Source organism: Corvus moneduloides, chromosome 3, assembly GCF_009650955.1.
Source record: "Corvus moneduloides isolate bCorMon1 chromosome 3, bCorMon1.pri, whole genome shotgun sequence".
NCBI lineage: Eukaryota > Metazoa > Chordata > Aves > Passeriformes > Corvidae > Corvus > Corvus moneduloides.
The window spans coordinates 73,739,536-73,764,253 of NC_045478.1; the positions used below are offsets into that span (position 1 = coordinate 73,739,536).

The 24,718-nt window shown below is 35.1% G+C and overlaps 1 protein-coding gene across 4 annotated transcripts in view; it reads right to left on the minus strand.

The window, feature by feature from the left end:
* Positions 1-24,718, minus strand: part of FMN2 (formin 2) — a 166,291-nt gene that overhangs the window by 24,244 nt on the left and 117,329 nt on the right. For all 4 annotated transcript variants that reach the window (XM_032102204.1, XM_032102201.1, XM_032102203.1 and 1 more), the window contains 2 exons: positions 21,212-21,304; positions 6,825-6,876 (listed from right to left, as the gene is read on the minus strand). In XM_032102204.1, coding sequence (XP_031958095.1) covers positions 6,825-6,876; positions 21,212-21,304 — 145 coding nt within the window. The remainder of the gene's footprint in view (positions 1-6,824; positions 6,877-21,211; positions 21,305-24,718) is intronic.

Sequence of the window (24,718 nt, forward strand, 5' to 3'; positions counted from 1 at the left end):
CAGCAGCTGAGAAAAGAAGCGGGTGAGGTTATCTCATGAGAAGCCCTCATTTAAGACATAGTACAGAAGGGATCTGGCCCAGTAAAGCTGTTTCTGAACCGGCTTGTCGAAGAAGTCAAGAAACAAGGCAATGAGGCCGAGCAACAAACCGAGGAATAGTAAAGAGACAATGCTTTTTTTTCCCTAGTCACCTCATCTCCATATATGAGAAGCACAGTGGAGTTTCAGCAGTAGGCTGAAGCAAGCCCTATATCGTGGAGGGACTTGAGGATGGCAGCCTTCCATCAGCTGGAAATTGTTATGGAAGGAATGACCTATATTGTACAGATTATTACTGGATAGTTCCCAGATGAGTTAATACAGCAGTTGTGACCTAATTAAATACCACCCCTGCCGTTCTGCTTTTCCATTTGCATATACATGACAACAGCAACATAATATTGTAATACTTAAAGTAAATCTTAACATACAGCAAGGAAGAAAGGAACAACTCTAGTGGCAAATCAGCACAAGAGAGTAAAAGAGTCACAGTACTTGCAAATGTGAACACTGTACTATGAAGGTCTTAGGAAACAATCTAACCAAACAGCTCAGGTAGACAATGATGAAAGAAAAGTCCTGCTGAACACAATCAGAAGCTGATGCAAAATGCAGAGGCACTGGAGCTAATCACACATGCACGCACACAAGCGTTTTACTTCAGCTGCAACAGCTCAAGAGGAATATCTTGAATTTTTGAGGGCTACTCAGTGAAACCACCTGCTGGACATAAACTGGAAACCAAAAAAGATATGACACATTGAAAGACTTTAATTCATGTATTTTTTTCCCACTAATTTTATTAGCTACCTGATTCTTCTATTTTCTCTTTTTCTAATCCTCAGTTTGATGCCATAGCATTAGTTTTGGGTTGATCAGACCCAAGTTATTTTAACTATATTGTTATCCAGGTGTTAGCTGCTATTTAGCAGTGTAACTGTAGTTGCACCTTAAACTAACGTCCTTTATCTTTTACTGTAAGATCTAAGAATAAATCCTCTACATAAACTTTAGAATAAGTTGCATAAAATATTAGATTTCTGAATTGTACCCCAGACTGTTAGAAGTTGTATTCCCATTTGTTCATACTAGCAATGAATGCCATTAAATACAAACTAATTTCAAACCAATAAAATAAAATTATTTTCAAAGCAAGTAAGCCAAAATCTTTAAAAGAAAAGATAATGCTCTTACAGGCAAAAAGCAATCATCTAAATAGTTAAGGACTTGTATCATTTGGCAAATATTTTCAGAAAAGGACAAGGACTTCATCTTCCAGGATAAGACCAATTACCCATATTTTAGAAGAGACTTTCTGACATAACTAAACTGCTGGCTAAGTTTCCATTACTGCATATCTACTGGTCCTGATATTTTGTCAGAGACAGGATACTAAACTAGAATGATCCAAACTGTTTAACAGTCTGTAAGCTTCTTCTATACACATATCCTCTGCTCAGCAAGTATTTACTTTTTGCTGATCCAACTAATGTATATCTACGGTCTGAAATGTATTACCCTTAGCAATTCCAGCCTGCATGCTGGGAGCCACACAGTGAGAAAAGAGACATAACAGTGAAGGAACCAACAATAGATGAATGGCCAAAGAGTAGTGAAAGACAGAGTCCCATAGCATATTCTTGCCTTTCAGTTAAAACTTTCCTTCTGTTTTTTGTTGCCTTTTTTTTTTTTTTTTTTTTTAAATACATACCTCTTCCACTAAGCTTTTCACCAGTTTATTTCAATCATTAACTCAATTTTCACTTTAACTTTACAGTTCACTTTTGGAAACAATCCAAAACATTGTGTGGAGGGTAGTGAGGTGGGAAGAACATTTAATGTTTTAAAGGATTACCAGACTTAGGTGCTACATTTCGAGGTGCTGCTTTTCAGCAGTGCCATTGTACCATACTGTCTGCTATTTCTCTAAATGTCATCAACTTGTCAGCTCATAAGCAGGTGTAAACCTTTGTTCCTCCACAAGTCTCATATTCAGTGAAGTCAATGGAAGTCTGCAAAGACTGTTGTGTCAGGAATACTTTTTTTTTTTGCAAGCAATTTAAAGGTAAACATTTCTCTTCAAAATTAATGTCGTTTTGTTGCTACAGCAAAAGAAAGCAACAACACATTTCTAACTGGATTATTAAAAGTCCTGAAAACAGAAGAGGTGCCTGGGAGGCTGCACTCAAAAAGCACTTAAAAGCCCAAAAATCACTGGAATGTGCAAGTAATGGAAGCAAATTATAAAACAAACCAAATAAAAATATCCCAATATAGAAAGATGAGCATTTCATACCAAGCCACGCACGTCCTAAATTCCCCAGTTGATACTTACGTCAAAAGGCAAAAAGGCCTCTGTTTGACTTTTTATAAAACAAATATATATTCTCATAATGCTTTGAGATTTGCTAAAGAAAAAATTAAGTTCTAAGATTTTTTTGAATGAGTGATGCACAGAAAGCCAGGACAGCAAGTGGCATTTCTATCTTTCCAGCTCTTGTTAGGCATCAACAGGAAAAACAGGTGAACGGTTTTAAACCACCAGTGTATGGGACTGTTGACTTAGTGACTTATCACTTCAAGCAAGGTTATACTATCTGAAACACTAAAAAAGAAACAAAACGAAACAAAACCCCCAAACTTTAGTAGCATTCTTAAACATTTCTAGCATACATTGTCTTTTACAGGAGTGGAATATAAATTAATTATATGAAATATGAGTAACTGAACAATTTTCAGTGCTGCTGAACTGAATTTAGAATCAAATGCTTCTGAGCAAATGTTAGACTGAGAACAGGAAAAATTGAATATCATCTGACTGTGTCTTGGATATAAAAAACAAACATCTCCAATTAAATTTTTGAATAATTCCCACAGTGTTATTCCAAGAAGACACAAATGTTTGCAGGGAAAGGGGAAGGAAAACACCATCTGTACTATTTCAGTGGAGGAGAGACCAGTGTTACAAGTTACACTTCCTCTTTTTAAAAAGAGGTGAATCTGGAAGCCTTCTAAGCAGACAAGAACTTAATACTGGGTGAGGTATTATAAGAAAGTAATAAAGTTACATGCTACTCCTCTAGAGCTGTTTCAGATAGCAAGACAGAGAATTAGGAATTCCAACTTCACTGAATGCTGTTGCTAGTAATTTCAGTCAGGTTGTTTAGCTATTGGTTCTTCAGAAATGAAGTGCAAGAAGAGGAGTAACTAACTCATTTCTGATTATAAGTCTGCAAAATGGTATTTCTGCTGTTGCTGTTACTTTTCATCCTAGCATGGCAAACGAGGTATCACTTGCCATATTATCTGGACAATAATTTTGTTGCAATCTTGGTTCCTACCTGCTGTGGATGCTATGATAAAAGTCTGTCTCATTCTGAAATTGTATTAAGCATACCTGGAAACAATACTACAATTTTTTTTTCTTGCTGCTTAAGTAAAATCACATCTGAAAAGATGAAAGGTATTTAACACTAAGTAAATGAAAATACAGAAAAGAGAGAACATATATATAATATAAGTCTTGGGACAGAGGATGTTATTTCAAATTTAAAAAAAAAAAAAAAGAAGAAAAAAAAAAGGTGCACCGAACTGAGGACTCCTAAAATACAGAAGCATCTCTTTCCCCTCCTCCTCCTCCTCTCTCTTTTCTGTTTTACTTCTTTCACCTCCCCCCAAACGAGTTTTTTTTTTGCTTTAACTTGACAAGTATTTCACAGTTTCTCAAGCATTTAGCAATGAGGATCTAATTGGAAAGTGCCAGGTTCTTTCTTATTACACTTTATCAATATTGTTAAGGGAATGATGTAATTGTTTGGGGTTTGGTGAAGACATTCCATGTCACTTCAGTGTTAATACCAGGCTGGAGCCTTCCTTGTCTGCCTGCGTAAGCTAGATAAACATAGACCTGTGTGCTTTCTTCTCATCTCAGGATACTTACTCAGAGAGATCTTGGAACATATGCCTATTGCGAGCTAAACATTTCACTTTTCATTTTATCCATGTGCCAGAAATCCATTCCTTGGATAAACACTTTACATACTGACACTCTCAAAGTCACTAAACACGATAAATAAAGAGAGAATACATCATTTCAAAACTGATTAAACATTTTCTCACTTGTGACAAATGAACAGCTATACACTGTATGGAGTCCCTGGAGCAGACATTCCATTTGCTTTGTCTTCATTTTGTGTGTAAGATTAACTTTCCATTTCAGCTCATCTATTGCACAACTGAGCTTTTTTAAAATACACATTGCTGCATTTCCCCCAAATCATTATTCATTTCAGAAACATTTTTTTGTTATTGTTGCAACAGCTTTTCTTTTGGGCTTTTGTATTCTAATGGAGAGAAACTAACAAAGAAAATAATAATAGTAATAATAATTTTAAAAAAATCTTAGTTTTTAATGAAAGCTAAAGAAATGCTTCCATGCAGTAGACCTGAACTTACACATGGGCTGAAGTCATCCACTTCAACAAGGAAAATGCAAGCACATTAATCACATTAACTTTGCTCCATCTAATCCATCACTTTCCTTTGCACTACTTGCTCGTCTCGTTATCCTATGCACTGCTATCTACCTATGATTAGTCAAATGCAACTAATCTTTTATTTAGCTTCTTAAGCTCTCATCTTCTTTTTCACCCAAACCTGCCAAAAAGGATCCCAAGCATTTTATTTCCAAGCTAAATTAAAAATTTTAGAGAAATAATTACACATAATACTAAAACTATAGATGAAGTTGTCTTCAGTGTTTTAACAAATACCACTAATCTGATCAAGAGTTTCAGTGGGAAGGTGGAGGGAAGAAAGAAAATAATATCTAGTAACCTAGATATTAGTAAATGTGGTCCTAGCATAATTCCTTGTCTTCCATGAAAGATTATGTCTGTGAGTATCCTTGCGAGATATTCACAGTAAGGAGGAGCAATGAAGCAGAATTTTCTTCTTTGACAAACTGTGTAAAAGGAGCTGCTACACTCAATATAGGGGGAGAAGAAAGAATTAGGACAAGTCAGAAGAAGCAGACAAAGTTGAATGACAATCCAGGGAGCAGTTTACTTTCTTCCCCCTTTATGCTAATTAAACCAATAGGAAGTTTTATATGATGGTTCCAGTCTTGTCAGGGAAAAAGATTAGAATGGAAAATGAATTAGACACCAAAAAATAGTGATAAATCACAAGATTTCTGAACAGATTGCTGATTCCACTGTCATTAGATTCCTGTCACCTTTGGAGTAGTGTTCTAATCCATTTTCCACAGGAAAAACATTTTCCTTAAAAGAGCAGTCAGAGATCACAAAAATCTCCTAACAGCACCATCTTCTCTCAAAGTTTTATTGTGAAGGAAAATTTTAAAGATAAGAATTATGTAACCGAACAGTTAAACAAACCTAAGAAATGTCAGGAATGCCTTTCATATACTTGAGCAAGAGGTGTGATACTAAGCCACAGCAATACCCTGAGATTAGCTCAGCTGGTTAGTGCATGGTGCTAATAGCACCAACGTTGTGGGTTTGATCCCTGTACGGGCCATTCATTTAAGAGTTGGACTCGATGACCCTTGTGGGTCCCTCCCAGCTCAGAATATTCTGTAATTCTATCATGAAACTTAAGGGAATCTACTCAAAGCAGCTGTCTGTGATTCTCTTACACTTCCACACCACTGATGTGCCACTCAAGGAGCTACCATCTCTGTACAAGTAAGAAGGGAGGTTCTTGTGGCACTCACTCCTCTGGGCTTCTTTTTCAGCTATTATCTTTAGTACACTGCCCAAGAGAATAGAGAGAGAATGTGGTGTTGTACCAGGAAAGATGTCAACCGCCCTGTGGCAATACTGCAGGTAGCAAATTCGGGCACTGAGATCATAGAATGGCTAACAAACCGTAGTAAAAACTAGTAGAAAAAACCCCATAGTAGTAACATTTATAGTGATATCTTTTACAGGAATCCTACTGAGAGACTTCATAATTCTGGGAATATATAATGGATATATTCACTAGTATGTATTAAGTGATAGTTGTAGCTAGTACAAAAAGAAAATGCTATTTTTAGCAAAGGATAAACAAATGCAGACTGTGAGTTTCACTAAACCTGGGCTATAAATGCTGTGCACCATATTTCAATCTCTTGCTGGGACAGATAAAAATCTGTCCCATTTAAACACTGCTGCTGGAGAACTCTTCCAAAAAATCAGACCAAACCACGTGTGGTGCAAATGCAGTGAGGTTCCCAGTTTTGGAAATTGTCTCAACTGCACACATCTGTGATGAAATTTAATGAGGTATTTTGCCTTTTGCCACAAAAAGTATTTGAAGATCTATTAGCAATTCTACAAAGGAAGTCACATTTAACTATACATACATTAGTTTATTAAAAGAAAGGTTTTAATTCTTTTTTATAAAATGGACATTTTATAAGCAGAAGAAACGGTGCCCAATGAATAATATTTGTTTGAGGAATGCTAAATATCTCTCAAATCACCACGATTCTTGTGTAGTATGAACAGTTTTCCTCAGTCCAAATGGTACATTCTGAATTTATTTTTACATAAGATTAATGCATTTTCTGAAAGACAGGAGTAATGTACACTATTTCTTTATAGAATTTCAATCTTTCTTCATTGTCAAATTAAAATTGAAAATAACTAAATATCACTTCATTTTCTGAGTGCATTTCTATCAATATTCAAAAATACAGTAATACTGGTTATCAATACAACAACTGCTACAAAACCATATTTTTCAAAGAAAGGTTTTACTGCATTGCTCTTTCTTACCTTTTATGTGCTTCTGTCAGTGACTTCTCTTCATTTTCTTGGTCTATTTTGGCTGTAAAAATACAATCGAATAATTATCAACAAGGTGAAAAATAGAGATGTTTCCGGATAATTTTAAGTATGTAATGTGTAAAATATATTGAAACGACCTGAGGATATACTCATGTGGATCAATTCTGAAAGAAAAACACCAACCAACTCCCCATTCAACAAACAACCACAAAACAAAACTGCACGAATTTTGATAACCTTATTAAAAAGAAATCCAAAACCACAACCACAAAAAGAAATCAACACAAAACTCAAAGACTTGAAAATTAAAAAGCAAAAAAAATCTTGCAGTAATATAAACAACAACCAAGTCATGAAATTGACTTAAAACCAGATCTTAAATAATGATTCCAAAAACTTAAATAATATGGGAACTTGTCTACCAAGAGGAGGAAAAGCTGAGTAAAGAGCAGGAAAGATTCAGCCTTATAGCTTTTCTACAAGTTGCTTGACAAATGAAAACTCTTCCCGCTCCCTGTACACACATCCATTAGTGAAGTACTAGAACTGTAGCAGGCACATATTGAAAACATGACTGGTTTTATATGAAAGATATTATCATTTGGTGATCATGTGAAGGAAACTACAAATAAGAAACTTTCACTCCCACACATTGGTGAAAAAATTATCTATTTGCCACATGTTCTCTCATAATTTTTTTGTGCACAATTTCACTTAACTTACATCAGTGAAAGAATACTTAATAAAAAATCTACAAGAACGTGCACATTAACTTAGGCATCACCAATGTGCAAAGCAATTACCAATCTGCTCTGTGCATGTGCTTAGGTGAAATTTATATTTATGCAGTCATTCAGGTAGCACAACTTAAATCTCATTTAAGATCTGCATGCTTTAGCAGAAAGCTCTTTTAAGTTGGTGCTTGATTCCCTTTTCAGTCTGCTAGACTTCTGGCCTGTTAAGTTGCATGTAGAATTTTAGGATTCCCAAGAGTCAGTAGCTTTTGGAACATGCAAAAGCTCTTAACTTCCGGGTAACAAATGTCAGTAGTATAAAATTCATGTAGAAATGTAAAAAAGAAGAAACCTTTAAGCTATTTTTTATTCCACTTTCCCTACATAGCTCTATAATAATAATTCATTAAAATTATTTTTATACATCATAGATACAGTGCCTTTGAAAAAGAAAATCTTGATTTTAAATTTGTCAAAAAAGAGCAAACCAGTGGCTTAATTAGGATACAAAGATAATTGCTGTTTTTCTGTTACAATGTTTCAATAAACAGCAATTTACAAACATGCACTCAAATGGGCGTGTGAAATCTGTAGCAAAGGTATACAAATGGACTTTCCTTATACTTTCCCCAGTCACAACAATGACCAGAGCTTTGTCTAGGGCTGCAAATGCTTTTTATTAGTAGCAATGTAGTCTGCTGAGTAGGGTGACCAGTGCCCGGATATTTGCAGCAGAAAAAATTGTATTTAGTAATCATTACTTGGGCTCCACCATTGTTATCCTGAAAGCAAAAAAAAATCCCAGCAAACCACAGAAAACTCAAGGCAGAGATGGGTAAATGCTCTCAAGGAAACTGAAGAGCACGTGAATCCTGCCTGATTACAGGTTTCAATACTGACTTGAAACATGGCCCAGATTCTTCAAAAGGTTTGCGAGGGCTCACAACCCTTTTGAGTGAAGTTGAGCCCAGTGCTGAGTGAATTTGGGCTGACTTGAAGTTTTTCTTGAAAGCCTTGCATCACTTTGGATAAGAAACCAGGTGAAATGTTGCAGGTTTTAGAGATTTTCATTAATACTTTTTTTTTCTTCATATTTCAGTCCTGAAAGTGAAGGTATTACCAGTAAAAACATATTGTTCAAAAGAGAAGAAGCTGTGCACAAACTCTCTGAATGAAATGAGACCAAATATCTAATTCTGCATTAACACAATCCCTAAGTATCTGTGGATACAACTCTTAAAAGAAATAATTCTATAACTGAAAAATGCAATTTGGACTTCTTTCACTGAAGCAATGCTTAGAAACAGAGGCTAGCATCTTCCATCCTATGACAGTCTTGTATACACATATCGCATTCTTAGGATATAAATTTTTTTATCATTCCAGGATTGGTGGGATGGAATATCATTAGACCTGCCTTGTTTTAGGTCCTTTCTTGTTTACTTCAACTGTTCTGCACATGTTTACAAACAATTATTTACACACCAATAATGGAACAAATATTCCACAATTTATTTTTCAAAAGAGTGTAAGCATAACATATTATCCTAAGCTTATTGAAGCATGTCAGAATATCCCCATTCTGGCACAAGTTTCCTTTCAATTAAAAAAGAAAGTTATTGTGGTCCAGAGAAGAAGAAAAACAAATTAAAGCAAAAAAAAACCAAATTATTTTTGGTATATATACTTTCAATAAATTCATAGAGAATTGGAATCACACAATGAAAAGAAACTCTAGAAACCCTGAATGGCAGAGATGCATGTAATAGCACTTTTTTTTTCTAATTTTTTTTTTTTTAATATGTTCTAATAAGTACATATGCATAAGGCAGCTACTATTCCCACAGAGAGAGATTTCATCCTGCATCAAATCACCTCTTGGTATTAAACAGAGTCTTGCAAGGAAAAGAATTTTCTCTGAAGAAGAATTTCCTTGTAGTTTGTTCCAAATGTGATGATATTTTTAAACATTTCGCATGCTATCAAAAAATGTTATTCAGGTGAAAATCTAATTTCAACCCTTTTGCATTATCATTTTTCTAGACAGAAAAGGTTAAAGACATTATGAAAACAATTCTGATTCCACAAGACCACAGGTGGGACCAGTGAAAGAGAAAATATGGTATATACACTCAGAGATCTGTCCCTGTCCAAAGAAAATAATCAGATGACTGCTTTTGCAGTAGTATACAGTAAACATCCAAGAGCTATGGAAAATGGCTAGTTGAAGACATCCAGTGAAATTTAATCAGTCAGGGAAGAAAGCCTCCTGTTATAAAAGTGACAGAGTTCTTATTATCACTTGGATGCAATGGAATAACTTGTAGACACTGAAACAGCTGGAGACTGTTATAACTTCTGGAATGGGCCACTAATATTACCTCCTGATATCAGTGATTATAGGTACTTTGCCCTGTACTAATCACCCCATTGGTAAACTGCTTCCAATTTAGCTTTCCTCTTTGAGCAGGGAAAGAAAAAAAATGTAGTTATGGTGGATCCAGTTGAAGGTGCATTATACTTGATCATTTCACTCAATATAATGCATCTTTATTATCACTTCTTCCTCCAAAGCAGTTCATCACAGGTGTAAAAACAGTGCATGAAAGGCACCAGTTTGGCTTCTTCATTCTTGGCATATATCCATTAAGTGCCAAATGCCAGCTAAAAGATGTCCAACTTGGGAGAACATTCAGGGCAGAATAGTGTACTTCCTGTTACAAAAAAACCACCTACAACAGGTGAAATAATAAAAAAAAGAATATCCATGCCCATTCCACAGCAATCATAACATATCAATGGTCAATATTAGAAGAATTAGATAAATCCAGGGATATCATGGCAGCTGACCATATCTGAGCACACTCTTCTGCCACTGCAATTACTCTCTATCTTCAAGAAATAAGATTATTTCAGAAATATTATTTGATTTCCTTTGAAAAACATTAAAAGAAATCTTGTAGTCATGCAGTATCCATATCTGCTTTCATAACTATTTGGAATCCACTAGCTAATGTGGCAGTGACTGCTTGCAGGTTTTCTGACAGATGTAGGAATTTCTGCTCTTGGGTTAGTTTTATTTCCCAAATATTCCATATTTTATTGGCTCATCATCTTTTCTAAGACCCCCAGCTAAGAACTTTTCTTGATTCTTGACACCAATTTGCTGAAGTACCTCCAAATACACTGTTCCAAATCTATTAAAGACTATATCATACCAGGAAATACTAACCCCACTATTTTGTGTAATGCATCACTCACCAAAGGTAACACTTAGTTTTATATGTCAGCCTTCATACACTCTATATATTGTCGGGCTTTACATGCAACTTTCATAATCCTGAAGACAAAGATATTCTGAAAAATCTACTTTAAATAATATAATTGGAAAATAACCTAAGGTCATATTGAAAAACATGGCCATCTCAAAACCCACAGCATTTTGGAGTCAAAGTGACCTCACACAGAGCAAAGCTACTTTATCAATGATTTACAACATGTACTGATTTAGTTATATTTTCCCTTTTTCATTTGAAAGCATCTTTAATGCCTTCTTGTTGGATGACATTCCACTGTTTGCCTGCTTTTTCCATTAAGATACCTTCAGATTATTTAAAGTTGGTCTCCTTTTAGAGCAAGGTCTATACTTCCTAAACACTTTATATATTTGGTCAAAATTCAAGTACATTCCTTCCTCCCTACATCATTGCTTACCAAGCATGAGGACTGTACTATATCCAAGGCTCTTTTATCAATTCTTATAACTATAGGACATATATATTTCTTCAAAAATTACTCATCAGATGTTCTAATTTCTGTTCTATCACTTTAAAAAAAATTTGATTCAATTTACTGCTTGATGTTTTATAATTGGGACATAAAACTTGATTTCATGCATCTCAAAATGAGCTTTCAAACAAGATCTCACAAATTAAGTATAATTAACTGAATTTTCAATTTTTCTGTCCTTATCAGCATATATCCACATTCCAGAATGATGTAAACACATGAAACAATGGCATGTTCTTCCAATTCTTTTTGATTAGAGTCCTGCAAATGTTACTTATAAACTTCTACAAAGGAACATATATGAACAACCATACTAAAGTGACCTATGCATTTATGAAAAATCTGATGTATCTCACCAAATTGAGTGTGAGAAATAGACACAGGAATTTTAGAAAATGCTGGTCTTCAGCAGAACAGTATAATTCACTTTTCTCTAAATAGTCTTTTTTTTTTTTAAGAAGCCTAGAAGATGAAATTAAATTAAAAGGGGTTCAAAGGCAAGGATATAAACCATTGATTGACCACAAATTGTCCCCTCTGACCTCAGTGGATCATTCTGGATGTGTTATACTAAGTTCTCTGCGGAAATGAAGCCATGCTGTACGCAAAGACAACTGCCAAGTATCCTTTCATTTTCAGGCCAATAAACTTACTCTACTAGTCTCCTCCAAATTTAACCACTATACCTTGTGCATTAAATCTGACTTTAAAAAAAGCTAATAACATGAATATATCTTCTTTCTATGGGTACAGACTATTTTCCGTGTGGACAGATATTGGAAATAACATCTGTTGTTTCTATTATCAGCTGTTGCAACTTCTTGTTTGAAAGTGTGATATTTCACTCTATCATCTCTTCCACAGGATTAAAAAAAATCTAAAGAGAAATATTTGTCTTACAACTAACTGGGAACTTGAAGACATACAACAACTGTTTTAGACTGGGATTATGGTGCTCCTCTTTTATATACACATTATTAAAAAGCAGCAAAATTTATAGAAAAAAACCCCTATTAATAGTATTTTTACAAACCCTTCTTGCAGATTTATGAAGATCTTTAAAGAAGACATATTTTCTTTCACACTGGTGATGAACAAATAGTAGCTGGGGCTTTGAAAATATACCATGTATCTCCAATGGCAGAGCCACAAATTCAAAAAAAGTCCCAACAAAACAAACTAAAAACCAAATTGAGGGAAAAACATTCTTAAAAAGTTTATGGAACCTCAGGCAGTTCACCTGTCACGTCTGTCCTAGCTCCATTAAGGCTTGAGGACCTGAGGTGCCTGAAAAAGGCCACAAGGATACCTTCTGTAGGTATCTCAAGCACATGACTAGGACAGAAAGAAAATGGATATAGAGAAAATATTGGATGAACTACCACAAGCAACAGCATGCAGTTACTCTGCTATTATTAGGGTCTAAGGTCCAAGTTAACAAGAGCTCTGTCAGTGTTTCTGAGAAAATTTCCCTATTGTCCTTGGTAGTATATATACTTTTAAATACCCTCAGAAAACACCAACACTTAGAGAAATTTTTTTTTGGCAGTTAGCACACTATTGAAGACTGTGTTTTGAAAAACCTTGAAACACCAAAGCAGAATAGCAAATACACCAGAATCAATAGAAAGCTCTTGAGGAAAGTCTCTTTCTTCCCCTCCCCCTTTATCTCCGCTCCCTTTTAGACTTTTGAATTTGTTTTGCGTCAATTTTTGGATTTTGTTGTTGTTTGTTCTCTTTGCGTGTTTTATTTAATAGGATTAGTGTGGTTAAGGGCATGAGTGGCACTAGGAAGAACTAAGCCATTTTAGATGGACACTATGAAAAAAGAAGTGGCTTTTGCGGAAGACTGTGAAGAAAAGTTAGATGATCATTAGTTTTTAAATGATGACAGGGGCTTGTGCTTGGTGGCTTTCTAAAAAAAACCAAAATCCATAAACCTCAAGCTTAGAATTGAATATGAAGTATGCAAGGGATTTGATGAGAAAAATAGACTCAAAGCTAGCAACTAATAAGAATCATCAATGCCCTTTATGTGTAAATGTACTAGATAAGCATAGCCACAAAACAAGTTGACCCATTGGTGCCGATTCAGAACGTATTCCAAGTAGACCTTGTAAGTCTACTCAAAGTACATTCAAACACCCTGCCAGAGCTTTTGTTCCACCAGAATTTCTTGTTGTTTGTGGTACGATCTTGATCCAGTGATTACTGTCTGTAGTCACCGTCTGGCCCCAATCCCTGTTGCAATTTAAGCTATTTCTGCTGAACCAGTTTCAAAGGGCTATGAGTAAGGAGATGCACGAAATTGCCATCCCTTCTGATCTCCTGAACTCTCTTAAGGGAATATCACATCTTCTCAGGTAATTGAATACAGGAATGCATCTGAGTAATCTCAGATGGAAGGCAACAAGAATCCTTTCATCTTGTCTACATCCTAAATCTTTTTACTTTTTTCCTCTCTTTATTTAAAGCGTTAACTAGTATTTGTTTATAATTAGCTATGAATGTGCTTTCCAGTAACTTTCAAGTGGAGCCAGTTGTTTTTTTCTTTTTTTTTGACAGATACAAAGCCTTTTCAATGACTCATTAGAGCTGTGTTGCTATAGTTTTGAGAATTTCTATTTACACTGAACAAAGATCCAAGTACATTTGGATGGCTTGTTATCGGGTACAATAATGCTAAGAAAGCTTTACAAGAGAATACAGCAGGATTTCTTCTGGGAATCCTAGCAAGAGTTTTACATCCTTCTGTACTTCCTACGACAAATTCATAAAAGGTTTTCAGCATGAAGAATACCTGTACCCCCTCCCCCATTTTCTAAGATTTTTATGCCTACAGGTAAGAGAACATTGAAATAGAATATTTAAATTTAGAAATTCAGGCCCCAGTTTCTTGAAGATAACTTGGGATAGAGCATCCAATCTGCTGAACATTTTCCTGATTATGTTGTTTCTTTTTTCCAAAACCTATGATCAGTTAAACACATAAATACTTATATAGATTCCAACCAATTATACTTCCTTATGACTAGACCGTCACACAACAGGAATGCAAATTATGTGCTAGCTCCATAGATTATGAGCAAGATTTCTGGAAGCACAACTTAAAACCTCAGTGAATAAGCAAGGACAGAAACTTGAACTTCCTTAAAAGTTAAAAAATTTTAAAATTAAGAAGACTATAAAAGGAGATTTACTTTTCAGATTAATATTATATTAATAATAAAACCAAAAAAATTAATCTCAAGTTCTGAGACGTGTCTCAAGAAGCAAACTTCCTCCACATTTTGCTATTTGTGTTCTCTTTTACTCCATCAGGCAGGAGTTTGGTAATAGGATAGTTATTTTTGCTTCAGTATTCATCAGCAAGTGGTCTATCCACACTGCCAAAGTTGCAGAAGGCAAAGGCAAGGACTGAGAGAATGAAGAAGGAAAAGATTGGGTTTGAGACTGAGGAACATGAAGGTACTCACATTCATGGGACCTGATGAGATGCATCCATATCCGAGGAAGTGGCTAAGCCACCATCCATCATATTTGAGAACTTGTGTCACATTCACAGAAGTACAATGCATTGTATTTCGTGTGCAGCTTTGAGCTTCTCACTCGATGTTCCCTGCTACTGATCTTAAATCCAACACTGCTGAAAGGTCTCAGTCAGGCCAGGACTAGGCAGGAAACAGATGTGAAGCTGGACAGCATACCTATGACTAAATATATGTTTTTGGGTACAATAAAGATACAGCAAGAGAATTCAGGCCTGATTTAAAAGGAAGGCTGTTCATCTGTAAGCCTGGACTCCACAGTGCTGAAGAACATATGCCATTGTGATTACGGCTTATGAAGGACCTAAGTGCTCTTAAGCTTTAATGTCCTCTTATTTTTCGTTCTCCATCCCAAGAACTATGTCATAAAAGGAATCTTATTTGATTACATTTTTACTAGAGAAGGGATTTAAAATGTGAATTATTTTCTGCCCGCCCCTGTCCACAATGTTTTTGGTGGTTTTTTTCAGAGGGCATTTTTTTCAGAGTATTTCGAGTTGGATGACTTATATCATGCTATTGTGATACTCATACATTGTTCTGTCCTGATGTGATGACAAAATACGTTTTTTAACTCTACCACACCTGTGCTGTCTGAAAGCACTGCGATGCCTACAAAAATGATTAGATGAGATCCTGTGCCAAAGGCACAAAACAGCTGACAGCCCCAGTCTAAAAGTTTGGTCTTTCATGGACTTTCATGGAGCAAGGGAGGCTAATTCAGTGAAGCCTGTCTAGTGTTGCAAATGCAACACTATCTGAATTAGCATTATTATGTAAAATTGCACACCAATGGAGGTGCTGACATCTGAAGTAAGGATAAGTTTATATCGCACTGACGTTAAACTATTTATCAGCATTAAGATGTCAGTGTGAGATTAAAAAAATACTTTTAGGACTCAAAGAACAAGTTTTAAAAGCTCCTTCAATAATTCAACAAAAAGAATACTAACAGAAAAATTTAAACATTCATTAAATTAAATTGCTTAAGTTGAATTCCTGCATCTTTTGTTCTAGTGGGTTTATGCTTCTTGCCCTTCAGATTTCTCCAAAATTTTCTTCTCAAAGGAAAAAAAATTTTTTTTAGATCTTAGTAATGAGTATATTTTGGTAATCATAATAATATTCAAAGTCAGTGTCTCCACATAAATTACTAATATCCAACCTCTTAATGTTCTGTGCAATTTTTTCAAATAAAAACAAAAAAAACATTCATTCATATATCTTCCTAATCATGTTTCAGTCATATTTTCCTCAAATTATTTTTAGAAAAATTATTAAGTACTGCTATGATCTCCTTTATATTAATCAAATTTTAAGAGCAATATTTAAAGAAAATGGAATCTGCAAAATCAATCATTCTGGGTTAGAAAATGCCAGAATTAAGATTACCCTAGCAGCACTCATTTCACAATCATCTACAACACTTCTGGAGCCAGGAACTTAACCCAGACATCCAAGATGCAGTCTGATGCTGCAGTCTCATTCACAATCCATCATTTGATGATGCACAGCCTTTTGCTGCTTGACCTAAAAGAACAAGTCATGACCAACTATCTGGCTGCAGCTGCAGCGATAAATAGAACTCACTGTGATTTATACATTCATTTACTAACAGTTTGGAAACCAGGTTCCTGAATTCTCTTCCAGGCAAAAGGAGGAGATGATTACAGACAGTTCAACCAAAAGGACAATTTTAGCATCTTTGTTCTGTAAGATCATGAGGATGTGACTAGAATTTAGGTCTGGAGAAGAGTCTATATTCTTGGGTCCAGCAGAACAAAATCCGGTGCTGGTATTCACTTAAAATAGCAAAATGGCAAAATTTTTCAAAATAAGACTAGAAGGAACCAAAGATTGAAGGGTTACGCTGTGGTCCCAATCTTAAAATTACACTGGAATAATCCTCATTGCTTTTAGATGAAATAGTGAAAAATCAGAAATTTTTGTTTTTACTTCTGCAAACAATGCCTGTATTTGTCCCATGGAAGACTGTTCTTTCTAAAGTCTAAAACTAATTATATTGGCTTGGTTTCTGAATATGATGACAGATGATTTGCTCAGATTTGAAGTCCGCAACGTTTTCACAATTTATAGAATCTCAGTGGAAAAGCTGTGATTTCAACATACTGAATCTTCCTACTTCCCAAACAAATCTTACTGTTCTGAGGGAGTGATGACTGCTGCCTCCTGCCATAAGTTTCCTGCTTTATCAAGCTGACAAGAATGCCCAGCCTAGACGGCATCCCAACAGCAAACACCCGGAGACAGCTTTTCACTGCAAAGTTAACCACAGTTAAAACCTGTGGACTATGAATCATTTGTGGTTCATGCACACACAATTCTTTCAGCATGAGCTAGCTAACCTATCCAGTGGGGACAAGGTTAAAGGATTACTAACTGCTAATGAAATTCCTCTACAAACTGCACGATAACTAGCACCCTCAGCATTTACCCACTGTCTCGTGTCAGACTCATTCCCGCCAGGAAAAGAAGTGATTTCTGAAGCTTTCTAAACTGGTGGATGTGATCTCTCACGTATTTGCATCCCTATGTATCCACAATTACATATGGAACAATGGAGACAAGGTTCCCAAATAGAGCTTTGCTTTCAATCTCTCTTATTCAAATTATGATAACTTGTGGGGAATAACTCAAAGAGAGAAAATGTGACTATATATTCTATACTGGGGACATGCAAATTTTAAATCTCTACTGTTTGGTATGAATAAATTTTCATTGGAAAAGGACAATTGCTTTACTATATTTCACAGTTATATATTACTCACATATTGGAAATGCTTAGAGAAATGGTTATAGCAAACTAAATAATAAGCAATATATTTTTGAAAAGTTTTGTATTTTCTGACAACTTTTCTTCAATCTCCTTTTTTGAAGTAGATTTTCTATTTTTTTTTAATTTATTTTTCCATTTTTAAACCCTATGGCTACGTAGAAGTTCAGAAAAAAATATAACATTTGTAAGAACAAGAGAACCACATGATACATTTGGTGATTTGATGTGATTACAGTATGTGGACTCAAAAAGAGGACATGAAAAGAAAAAGAGGAGGAAAAAACATGGAAGAAAACAAAAGAACCTGGAAGAACAGAGAGGATTTTGTTGGAGGTTTTGAGGCACACAGACCCTCAAAAGCCCAATGCATAGGATAAATCACGCTTGCCAATATCCACTAAGCCAATGTAGAAAGGAACACAGGTAATTAAATCTCGTTAAGTATTATGATCATTTTAACAGAGACATGAAGTCCCTCAAGAAAGGACTGGTATCCTGTTGCTAATTTGCATACTTTAGTGCACATACTGATTGTTTAGGCTACTGACTTGGATAGCAAGGCAAATACTGAACAGCCTTCATTACACATACCACTAGCACTTTCATCTAAAAACTTCGTGATTCTGAACACATTCTTGCCTCTTCCCCTTCTTTAGCTTTCAAATGAAATAATCTACCAGCAAGCTAATGATGTACAACCTTTTTTTTGTCTCTGCTGAATCTAACAAAAGTGTTAACATTAAAAAAGATTTTTTTTTTATTAATACATCATTAGTAACAATCAGCCAGATGAGTTGCAGTAACATAACTCAAAGTTATCTGTGTGTGACAGTAACTATTCTTATAAAGCAGAGCCTTTCTAACCCCTTGCCAAGGATATTTAATTTGGTGTGCAAGTTTTTTTGCCAATGGGAAAACCATTTTCCATTTTAGCTGCTAGCAACATGTATAAGTGAATATGCTGTAAGTAACTAGCTACTTTGAACTTTTGGGTCCCATTATGCACACAAGTTATCCGCTCTAAAAAGGCATCATACAAACATGCCAAATTATTCAACCTTTTGAAAAATGCTTTTCATCTGAATTATAAGTTAAAACTTTTTCTGACTTTAGAGAAACTGGAACTTGAAAAGATAAAAATGTAAAGCTTGATTTTTCTTTGCCCAGAGCATATGTTATATAAACAAAAATCCCCAAAAGGTGCCAAGAATTGTCCCTCTGTTTTTCTAAATGATCATGTGTGCAGTCTAGCTGAAAAGACTCATCGATTATGTCTACATAAACAACAAAAGCCCTTAGAAAAAATATCTAGATCAAAAGCCTGTCAAACACTGAACAGGAAAGAGAAATCCTGCTTTAAACATGGCCTCTTTCAAGTCGGAATTCAATCCCATGAAGTAAAAACAAAGGATTTCATAATGAAAGGTATTTAAATTACTTTATTTTTGGATCTTAACCAGGGATTCCTTTTTTGCTATATGTTAACCTTTGTCTTTCTTACATTGGGACAGAATTCTTCATAATAGGCCCTACGGTTTTAAAAAAATGTAGAAATTTAGTCACACTTTACTGTGCTCACAATACACAATTATTTTTATCAAAATGAGACACTGATATTTTTACTGACATTATGGGTTTCTCCTTTTGTCAACAACACACACATCTAATATGGGAACACAGCAAAGTTCTTAACAGATGCGATGGATATATATTTTTTTCTTTTCTTTTTCCTCACTCTCCTAAAGTACAGACATGTAATCACAAAGGAAATTGCATATCCTTGCAAAAACAGATCACTATAAAGATTATATAAAATTATATTCTGAAAAGTATAGTCAAAAATCATAAAACAAGCTAAAGTTAGACACTTCTAAAACTATGGTTTCTAAAAGAAGAAACAAATTTAACAGATAGCCGTCTGCTGAAATACAATCATATAATCATAGAATAGTTTGGGTTGGAAGGGACTTTAAAGATCATCTAGTTCCAACCCCCCTGCCATAGTCAGCGACACCTTTCACTAGAGCAGGTTGCTCAGAACCCCATCCAACCTGGCCCTGAACACTTCCAGGGATAATCTTCATGTTTGATTTCCTACTCTGTCAATAAGGTTAAAACGACATGATTTACAGCATGCCAATAGTGATATCTTTCAGAAAAACTTGTGATTTGAATTTTCCCTATCTATACATAAAAACTATAATATAAACCTAATGCAAAGCACTTGCTACATGTTCAATCATACCACTACTGTAATATTTATATGCCATATACATAACCAGCATCCAGTTTTAATTTGGTTCATACCTACTTGTGCTGGAGACAACATCCTGTGCGCCAGGTTTGGATAGTGGACATTTGTCTTAGAAAACATCAGTTCATATTTGATGATTCAAAATATTGGGTGTGCTCAATTTATTCCCTGTAATTGAGAGTCCTATAGCATGGATCAGTACATGGTAGAGTACATGAGCAGCCTGGTCTAGTCCCCTCCAACCCAAACCATTCTATGATTCTATAGGTACTGCACTTAAAATGTTTGGATATATAGTCATCTTGGATACTCTAACCAGGAAGAGACACATGCAAATCTGACCAGCCTCTCAAACACAAAGCACATTCAGTTAATAATTATATTTATGAGTGGTAGCTCTTTAACACATGTCAAGGCTAATGAATTAATGAATCAGCACAAGAATCAGAATTCTCACATAATTTGCCTATTCAGGAGACAACAGGTCTGCCTTCCATTATAAGAGGCAATATCAAAGCAGAAGGAGCAGCAAAATGTTACAATTACATTGATGTACTCATCAGGGCACTTTAACCCTGATGCATTGATTTCTGACTTGTATTAAAACATGAATTGGTCAATGCAGAGTACTATTTCAAGCTCTGATATAACATTTGTGAAAACCTAAAGTTATCCATATTTCCTATAATCTTGTCAAAGAAACATCTAGTAAAGCATAGTCCATTCATTTTCAAAGGGTTTTCCTACTAATACTCAGGATGCCAGTTGATCCTGGCTATTTCTAATATATTTTCTCTTGCAGTGTTAACCATTAACCACATCCAAGTATTTCATATGGATTTGCAGTATATCTGGAAAAGCTTTAACTACTTTTGTTATGCTTATTCCATGTTTTTGGCACACCCAAAAGAATTATCTCATTGGAATGAAGTTAATGAAACAGATCCAGCTTCAATAATTTTTCAAGGAACAAAGGCTGCAAGTTTGTTTTCTACTGGAATGTTGAACTTAGAAGATCACACACTCAAGCCAATAGCATTTGTCTTTGCTGTCATGCAAAAGAGAGTGAGTCACCTACAGTACAAGAGAATCATTTTGCAAATCTGTTAGAACTGTGTGGCATCTGATTAAACTAATCCATGTCTTTCTATGATGCCAAAATAAACAGTCCCTTTCCCACAATGTATAAACATTGTTCCCATAACTTTCCTTTGAAATGTCATGAAAAGGTTAAGTGACATTTCATTATTTACCTTGACTAATGAATTGCTCCATGTTGTCTTTGAAGGGCTGTAGGTGCTCTTCTAGTGATAGCTGATAAACTTTTGCTGCTTCTGTCTCACATGCTGAAATTGAAATAACAGATTAGTTTAGGGTGACACATTCGTACCATGGATCTGTATACTGTAGTAAAAAACACTTAAATTCATATCCAGTGAAACTGCTGGAATATGTGCCTCAAACACACAACAAGTACAAACACTATAATAATAGAATTAGGAACAGTTATATTCCCAGTAAAATATTTTTATAGGCAGATAATTTGTGGCCAGTGTGTGAATTTAAATGAGTGGTAGCAAAAGTTAACAAAAGTGTTCAATTATTTTGAGGGAGAAAGACAAATTTCAGGGGCAGAACTGCATGGGAACAAAATTACAAACTCAGATTCCAGGCCGTGTTGATATACCTGGCCCCAGGTAATAGTGCCTGAATCAAAATAAGGTTCAGATGCAAAACCTGTACCAACAGTAGGAATGACCTTAATTTAGTAAGTTAAGAGAGATGAGGGCTTGATACTTGATAAAATCACAGATGTATTGAAGAGTTTTGCATTCTTCAAAAGTAACAGTGCAAAAGGATTAAAGTGGAAGACTGTAAGAGTACAGTACTCATTGCTTAAACTCTATGAGAGAACTTGAAGAACAGCTTGCTTCTTATTGCACTAGAAACCAAGACAGAGAATCTGGGGCCTAAAGCACCCCTGACACAAAGATTATTTGTGGGTAAGGTGGTACTATCATACTTCCACCAACTATCCAAGCTGATTTAATTTGGGTCAAGAGAAGACCTGAGACTATTTCAGGTGAATATTAAACTTGTTTCCACTATAAGAAAAACCTCTTTAGGCTGTGGTAAGTTCCTGCCATTCAACAGGAATCAATTCTGCTGGATTCTGCCTAAAAATTTCCAGTTCAAGTGCACATATTCCAAAACATACATTTCCTTGCTTACCCTCCAGGGTTTCTTTAGGAAAAAAGAATTATTAGTACATCTTTAAAGACAGAAAACTTGTTTAACATTTTAAAAATATTTTAAGGTAGTAGAAAGCACTATCCTAATATTTATACAGAAAAGCAGACTGACTCAAATAACTGGTAACTCCACACAAGTGGAATAAAACCAAGGTGATAATAAAATTCAATTTTAATTATTTTTTTTTTAAACTTAGATCAAAATGGAAATAATAACAGCAGACTTTTAGGGGAAAGATAAACATGAAGGTGTCTACTTAGACAGGTAACCTGCTTATGCAGCGATATTAAAAATTTTAAAGAATCCTATCCTCCGCCAAATATAACTACGTAATTGGAAGCCTGTAATTTTTAAACAAATGTTAGTCAACACATGTGAAATAGGGGAGGGGATCCAAATGACCATGAATTTTCTAACAACATATGACAGAAGAAGAAATAGAGAACCTATGTACTATTCTGCAGATAGAGATGTTCTGATGGTAATATATAGGATTTGTATTACTCTTTTCTCTTATGGAGAAACAAGTGTCAGAGCTGAAAGAGGCGACAGACCTACCATAACATTTGATATCACCAAAATTCCATACCTTTTTCCAGAATATGGATTAAATATTTTTCAGAGCAGTACTTGCATTATACTCTCTTGAATGTTTGCAGTTTAAATGAACTCTCAGCCAATTTGAGAGAAGAATATATCTTATGAAAACTTATACTCAACAAAAATCTTAGCCTATACCTATGTCAACAGCTTGAAGCAGTCCCATTTCAAAATGTTTAAGGAAATGTGGGATATTCTATGTTTTATATTCATCTTGTTATAGGAAACAAAACCATGTAATGTTGATTGTCAAAATGAAATGTCTCTTCTTCAACCATTTAGATTCTGGAAGCTCTCCCATAGCTGATTTGTTTGTGCACATATGTGCGGTGTGGGAAAGGGTGTGCACTTAATGGCAACTTTGTTTCTCCAGTTTTTGGTGGAGTTATTTTTGTTCTTTTCTGCCCACACCCCTCCCTCTGTGAAAAGAGTAAAATCAATGATGTTCAGAAAAATAACAGTTCAGGACCATTTTTCGCCCTATTCCTGAATTGCAAACACCGTGTAAATAATTTAAAATAAAAAAAACAGGGGAAAATAATACCTTTCTTTTGCTTTAGAGAGTGTAAAATATTGTACGTAGCATTCAGACCTTAAAAATCAACAAATCCAGTCATTATTACCATACTAATGATTATTATGATGCTTAAAACAAACTAGTTCATCAGATGCTTTCTTCATTAAAGAATTAAGAGGTCTCTAAGCAGTTCTTAAGTTTCTCAATTCTCCAGATCACCAAGACTGGAATGTTAGTCTCCCTTCACAGCCTGTTGGATAGAGCACTCATCTATTATTTTCTGTAATTTGTCGCTAGAATAAAACCCCCCACTATTTGTATGAGCTATTGCTATTCCTCATTGTAACTGAAGAATTTAAAGTGCTGATCAAATGCAAACAGTACAAAATATCGGATAGTTCCCAGTACTTCTGCCCAAATGAGGAAGTAAGATACTAAGTAAATGCTTGTGTCAGAAGAGTATTTAATAACTTCTAAGCAACATGGAGAAAAAACATGGGGGGGCGAAAAAAAAGTATGTGAGAATACAAACAGCCTTCTAAATTTGATGTTTTTAACTTCAGCTTCATATTAAAACACATTCATCTCCATGAAACAGCTCAGCTAAACATCCCAGATATCAAAGGAATACATTGGCAAAGGGGATCTGCTGTGACGACTTTGTAAAAGTTTTGTCTAAAACAAAAGCTTATCTGCTGTTTCTTAACAGACCCAGACTCGGTCTTATCATCCCTGTTCTCACAGGTTTAGTTATTCTCTCATTTTAGGAGATGTGCATACAATTGAAAAACTTAGACAAAATTAGCATATTTCTAAACTCCACTTATTTCGAGCAGATTTTAAATTTTCTTATGGTGAAAGAACTGAAAGGTATTCAAGGCACCACAAATAAGATTCATATAGGCAGTCACAAAAGCCAAGCACTAGGTAGAAACTTATCTCACAAGACTGAATTGCCCAAACAGGAATAAAGATAAAAACTCTGCGTTGCTTTGAAGCAAGGTGAAGGTTTCAGCATCCCCTAGTCCCAAATCATGCACTTCAGACCTTCCAAAGATCTCAAATCCTAACCCGAAGTTGGCGAGTGCAGAGACACCCTTTCTCCAACCCTCTAAACCAATTTTAACATATAAGCAATACATAAACAATGGAAAGGACCAATAATACATCTAATTTCATCTCCTCTCAAGATCATACGCTGCAGAGAACTCCATGTCATTTTTCACAGATGCAGCAAAATGGATTCTTGTGGGCAATTCAAACTGGTAGCTTTTTATCCATACATACACAGGTCTCTCAAATGCTCCTGATCTGGAAATTGATGTGAAAATCTGTGCTCAAAACCAGTTTAGAGATTTAATTTTACAGCAATTCCAGCTGTATCCAGTAT